At 36.9% G+C, this 5640-nt stretch overlaps 1 protein-coding gene across 2 annotated transcripts; it reads right to left on the bottom strand.

Annotated features, from left to right (window-relative positions):
• Nucleotides 1-1254: 1254 nt before the first annotated feature.
• LOC134538156 (transcription factor Adf-1-like) lies at nucleotides 1255-5056 on the bottom strand. Of its 2 annotated transcripts, none has more exons than XM_063379207.1 (3): nucleotides 4617-5056; nucleotides 2581-2737; nucleotides 1255-2294 (listed from the first exon to the last, which is right to left on the bottom strand). In XM_063379207.1, exons 1-3 carry the CDS (start codon nucleotides 4783-4785, stop codon nucleotides 1670-1672), a joined length of 951 nt encoding a protein of 316 aa, XP_063235277.1. In that variant the 5' UTR covers nucleotides 4786-5056; the 3' UTR covers nucleotides 1255-1669. The 2 variants fall into 2 exon arrangements, with proteins under 2 accessions (XP_063235277.1, XP_063235276.1); XM_063379206.1 differs by having other exon boundaries at nucleotides 2581-2740; nucleotides 4617-5053.
• Nucleotides 5057-5640: the final 584 nt, after the last annotated feature.

Raw genomic sequence — 5640 nt, 5'->3', positions numbered from 1 at the left:
TTATAAAAGAAAAAAATAAATAAATAAAAACAATTCCAGTAATGAGTTTCAAACCTCGTACCTTGAGTTCTACAAACGCGCGTTCTCCCGCTACGCCAGGCACCGAGACCGATGGATTATTACTCGTAGAATATCGAATATGTTTGGATATGTGAATGTATGTAATGCCAATTTTCTTCAGTATTTTTAAACTGGAGATTACTTTTAATGTTATTATTTTAGTTTACCAAACATATTCCAGGGTAGTTTTCACTATCGGAAGTGTCATTTGGCACATCAATACGTTTGGTAAGCGCCCTGGTGTTTACAAAAGTGACTACATACGGGCTTATGTTGCTAGACGTGGGTCCGCCATCTTTGTGTCACATTCCCGTTCTTCGACTTCCGTTTCCATTTTCCACGAAATCACTCCCGCTAAATGCCGTATACCGAGACCTAAGATGTTTACACATCAAAACCTAAAATTCTCGAGATAAGTAACGAAAAATATTTCATCACTCGTTATTTATTTGACATTATATATTCTATTTCTTAACTGCTAATTCCAAATTAATGGTTCTCTAAAAAAATTCATTTGTTCTGGTTTTGAAAGTTTTTGTTTATTTTTTTTATTTTCACTATTTTAAGAAATTGTAAAAAAAAGGCTTTAAGCAATTTAAATTATTAATTTTTTTTTTAAAAAGTTACAATATGAATATTAGTTCATACTGGTTACTCTTTTTCTATTTAGAGAATTTTTATGGAAATTAGCTTTTCATTGAAGTACGGCCCACAATTATTTCAAAGAATTCTGCGATTTATTTCGATTTTTGAGTTACGTATTTGTCTTCCCCCCCCCCCCCTCCCCCTAAATGAGTGTGCGCGTGTTATCGCCGAATCACTAGAGGAGCGTCAGACAAGCGCACGTACCTCGTACATGTTTCCCAACGTGGCCATCCAGCCCGTAACAAGCTGGAAGAAAATATTGTAGTACTGGAAAACAGGGTGTCCACAAGGAAAAAAAAAATATTTCGTACCAATTTAAGCTACGTTTTCCAAGGACCACGCATGCGCGATGCGCGATGCGTCATGCGTGATGCGTGATCGCCGCATGCGTGATCACTGACCTGGGTCTGTTTTGTTAGAACGCGGGAAACAAGTCTGCGCGATGGAAGCAGCGATCTCTGCCGTCTTGTTGGAGGAAGATGCTGATGATGATTTATTGCTCTCCTGCTTCCTAGAAGATGACAACGATATATTTAGAAGGATAGAAGACGAGGGATGTTATAGTGTGTTGATATTACGTCACTTAATTGATAACGAAACTAAATTTAGAGAATATTTCAGAGTGTCGACTGAGATATTTGATACAATATTAGGCTTTGTTAAAGAAGACATCACGAGATCGCAGTGCAACAGAGTCAAAAGGCCAATATCTGCTGAACAGAAGTTATGTCTTACTCTCAGGTAAACAAATTTAACTAATCCTCTTTAATGTAATGTTTTTCTTTTTAATGTTTCATATTTATATACACAAAGTACTTAAACGAAAACAAAATATAAAAATATTTACTTAATTATATTGAAATTATAGGTTTAATAAAAATTTAAATGTCCATGTACTGATGAATTTCCTAAAATGTCTCTGACTATGCATTCATCTACTCACAGAACTAATACTGGTTATTTTCTAAATTAGTCTCACGAAGTCACTTTCTTCCACATTAGCATCGTTACCACTAGAATTACAGCTATCTGTTGAATGAATCAAGCTATTACTGCCAGTAGATTCACAAATTTGGGTGGGATCTATGACAGAGACAGGAAAACCGCTGCCAATATCGACATGTTGATAACATTGTTGGTGATTAGGATTAGTCTGGTTCTGATGCTCCATCAACGATCTCAGTTCCATCTGAGACACAACTTGGCACACTTTTAATCTAGTTTCCGCAATGAGGTGTGGGGGGAATTGCTTAACAGTTTCAGACATGCTCTGGAAGAATATGTCTATCGGATGTTGCGAACGATCTTGGCCGCGGTTTTCAAGTAGATCTTTTAATATTTTCCCTCTTTCTTCACGACCTTTTCTTATTTCATCTAACATTTTTTCTTTTACTGTAATTTTTCTTTTTTTAATGGAGCTGTTTAACAATTCTGAAGAACTTGTTTGCTCGCTAGGCCAATTTGTAGATTCTTGAGCGCTTTCTTCTTCTTGAAATTGGTTGCACTCTTCAGAGGGACAGTCATCCACCATTTCTTGTGTTTCTTGATTATTTTCAATTATTTCATTTATGTTGATGCTTGATTTTGATCTGAAAAAAAAAATTAAATCAACAGTGCCATCAGCTATGCTATGTTGACACACACGCGTGCGTGAGTAGTTTGATCTGGTGTATTTGGGTTTACACAAACTTTTTTTTGATAAATTCATAAGAAGTTCTTTCAACTAATAAATATATATTTCATTTGAAACCTACCAAAAAAATTGCAACAGCTCCAATAATTTCAATAAAGAATATATAATTTTTAATAAACATTCAACAATTATTATATTGTTTATACAAATTTTATTTAATACATAAGGTAAAGAGTACTTACGCTCTTTCTTTGTAGGTTTCATCAAGGAATTTCAGGCTTTCTGTGTTGTATTTCGATTTTGAAAATGCCGGTGAACCTGTCTTCGACCCAGTTTTCAGTTTCTTGTTGCTTTTTCTGTAGGAGTCGCGAATGGTTCTCCATCTCGTTTTGCAGTCTTCTGCTGTAAAATTCAAAAATCTGTGTAAATAAATGATCAAACCTTTTCTTAAACATATTTCGTGAGGTTTTTATGAGCAGCAAAAAATTAAAAAACGTCAACCTAAGTGCTATAAGAGTCGTGAGTTAGGGTACTGGTATTGTTCACGTCCTTAGGTTTATTGGGTTTTTACGATTCCCCAGAAAGGCCTCCAAAATAAAATAAAATATGTTTAAATAGCTAATGTTTTTACACACAGATATACATCTCACAGATTTACTCTTCTAGTCTAAGGTGACGGGATCACTAAGTTAATAGTGGCCTCGAACTTTCTGGGTACCGACTCGGTGCCAAGATAGCCTGAAGCAGTTAAAATAAATAACTACATATATTTTTTTCTCTTTTAGGTTTATGGCCACGGGAGAGAGTTTTCGTTCACTGGCGTTTCAATTCAGAATATGCCCTAGCTGGGTAAGTATTATTATAAAAGAGACATTGCAATCTATTTGTTCAAAAATGTTGAATTCTTCAATACCATCACCTGACCAAGATGTTTTAAAACGTTCTTCCATTGGTTTTCATCGCAAATGGAACTATCCCAACTGCTGTGGGTCGATAGATGGAAAACATATCCGAATAATCAAACCTGAACATTCTGGATCTCTGTTTTATAATTACAAAGACTATTTCTCAGTTGTGTTACTTGCGCTTGTAGACGACAACTACAAGTTTTTAGCAATAGATGTTGGTTCCTATGGAAAAGAAGGTGATGCAGGCATATTTGCTAAATCTGTCTTAGGACAAAGACTTTCAGAAGGAACATTCAGATTTCCTGAACCAGCTATACTTCCTGGAACTGACACTCTAATGCCACACGTTATTTTGGGTGATGAAGCTTTTCAGCTGACTTCCTCAGTAATTCGTCCTTACCCAAGGGCACAATCTAAATGTGATGAAGAAAAAGCAATATATAATTATCGCCATTGTAGAGCTAGACGTACGTGTGAAAACGCTTTTGGAATACTTTGCCAATATTTTAGAGTATTTTTCACTGCCATCGCCATCAAGCCTGACACAGTGGATCTTCTGGTCATCGCATCATGCATAATACATAATCATCTAAGATCTGCAAGAATTCCATGCCCGGGTGAAGAAGAGGACCGAAATGTGTGTCTCCCTATTGAAAATATGATACCCATGGCAAGACAAGGACGTAATTCTACTCATCTTGCGTATAGCATACGAGACAAATTTAAAAATTACTTTTGCAGCCAAGAAGGACAAGTAAGCTGGCAATTATATCATGTGAGGAAAACAAGTTAAAAAGTATTTTTCACGTGAAGAAAGGGTAAATGCAAATGTTATTCTTTTGTTTAAAAAAAAATATTCTCTTTGTGCTATAGTAATGCTGTGTATTTTTGTATTTGAGTGTAAAATTTGTAAATATAATATGTCAAAATAGATAATTTATTAGCAAATGTGCCATTATCCTTAGTATTGACATAAAATTAAGTAACTATAAATAGGAAAACATATGATTATAAACTTCAAAAAACATAATTTTTGTTGTGCATTTAGAAGAATAAGACATAATATTATCAAACTTAAAAAAAGAAAGAAAACAATTTATTGTGATAACTTGCCCTAGGCTCACCTACTACTTCAAAATGGAACATATTTTATTTCCACATTTCCTGGTGCACACCGACGTAAATTATTTTTGGTTTAGTTTAAACACTGCATAAAATATTTTTTAAACTTGGCCTATTTTTAAATAAGTAACAACTATATAGAACCGTAAGTTGTTTTTTTAATGCAGTAAGAACATTTTTTAAGACCACGTTTTATGAGCCATAGTATTTATTTTATTATTAACACAGATATTAAACTCTCTACTTACCACCTTTGTTTAAAGAAGCTGCAATTTCCTTCCACACATTTTCTCGAACAATACTGTCTTTGTACTTGCAGTGATGCAAATCATATAACACACGATGCTCCCTTACTAAATCAATCAATTTCTCGTCCTGTTCTGCAGTAAAACTCTTTGACTCCATGATAAATCGCATGCGTGATCACGCTGAAGTCGGGGGCCAGGCAACTGCTGCGCGATGCCCATCCGCGACACGCAGCCGCGGCGAGCGGGAAACCCCCGCTTGCGCGGCCTTGGAAATCATCCCCGTTTCAACACACAGGTTCAAGTGCTGCGTGGTCACGCAGTGACGCATCACGCATCGCGCATCGCGCATGCGTGGTCCTTGGAAAACGTAGCTTTAGGCGAGAAAAAAGTACTAGGTTTGAAAAAAAAAAGGTACTAAATTATAATTTGTTAAGGTTTTTAACCATTTAGGAAGTTATCATGACATTGCAATGCTCTAACTTAAACATCACACCACACACACACACATACATTCCATAGTTTTTAAAAATAATTACGCTTAATAATAAAACATTTTGGAGTTACTGTAATATTATTATATTAAAGAAAAAAGTACTAGATCTGGTAGGAAAGTACTAACTGTGGACACCCTGATGGAAAACACTGACCCGAACTTCGTGGGCCCTGCTGCCGTCCTTGACTAGCGCCTTTTATTTTTTCTGGCCAGGAGACGTGGCAACGCCGCGCGACCCCTTCTTTCCCTCCTCCAAAAACCCCGCTTGGCGCTACGCTCTCTCTGTCCTTGCCTACTTCTCTTTCTCTCTCTCTCTTCTCTCTCTCTTCTCTCTCTCTCTCGCTCTCTCTCTCTCTTGGCGCGGTTTTTCGTCCCAGGCATGGTGCGCCGGCGGCGGGTTGTAATTTCCACGTCCATTACAATTTAACAATCGCGCGGGGCTGCGGCGGTGCGGCGGGCGCCATCTTGTATCCGCCGACAAGAAACCGCGTGAGTTCATCTCGTGCAGCAGCGCGCGAATTGAACGGCTTG

Source organism: Bacillus rossius, chromosome 13 (assembly GCF_032445375.1).
Source record: "Bacillus rossius redtenbacheri isolate Brsri chromosome 13, Brsri_v3, whole genome shotgun sequence".
Taxonomy (NCBI): Eukaryota; Metazoa; Arthropoda; class Insecta; order Phasmatodea; family Bacillidae; genus Bacillus; species Bacillus rossius.
This window is presented reverse-complemented; position numbering and strand designations above follow the sequence as displayed.

What these genes read in the sequence shown, in the direction of transcription:
- LOC134538156 (XM_063379206.1), bottom strand. Translation starts at nt 4,785, where the DNA reads ATGCGATTTATCATGGAGTCAAAGAGTTTTACTGCAGAACAGGACGAG. An exon ending in AGCTTCTTTAAACAAAGGTG is followed by an intron (nt 2,741 to 4,616) that starts GTAAGTAGAGAG and finishes TGAATTTTACAG; the next exon opens with CAGAAGACTGCAAAACGAGA. An exon ending in GAAACCTACAAAGAAAGAGC is followed by an intron (nt 2,295 to 2,580) that starts GTAAGTACTCTT and finishes TTTTTTTTTCAG; the next exon opens with ATCAAAATCAAGCATCAACA.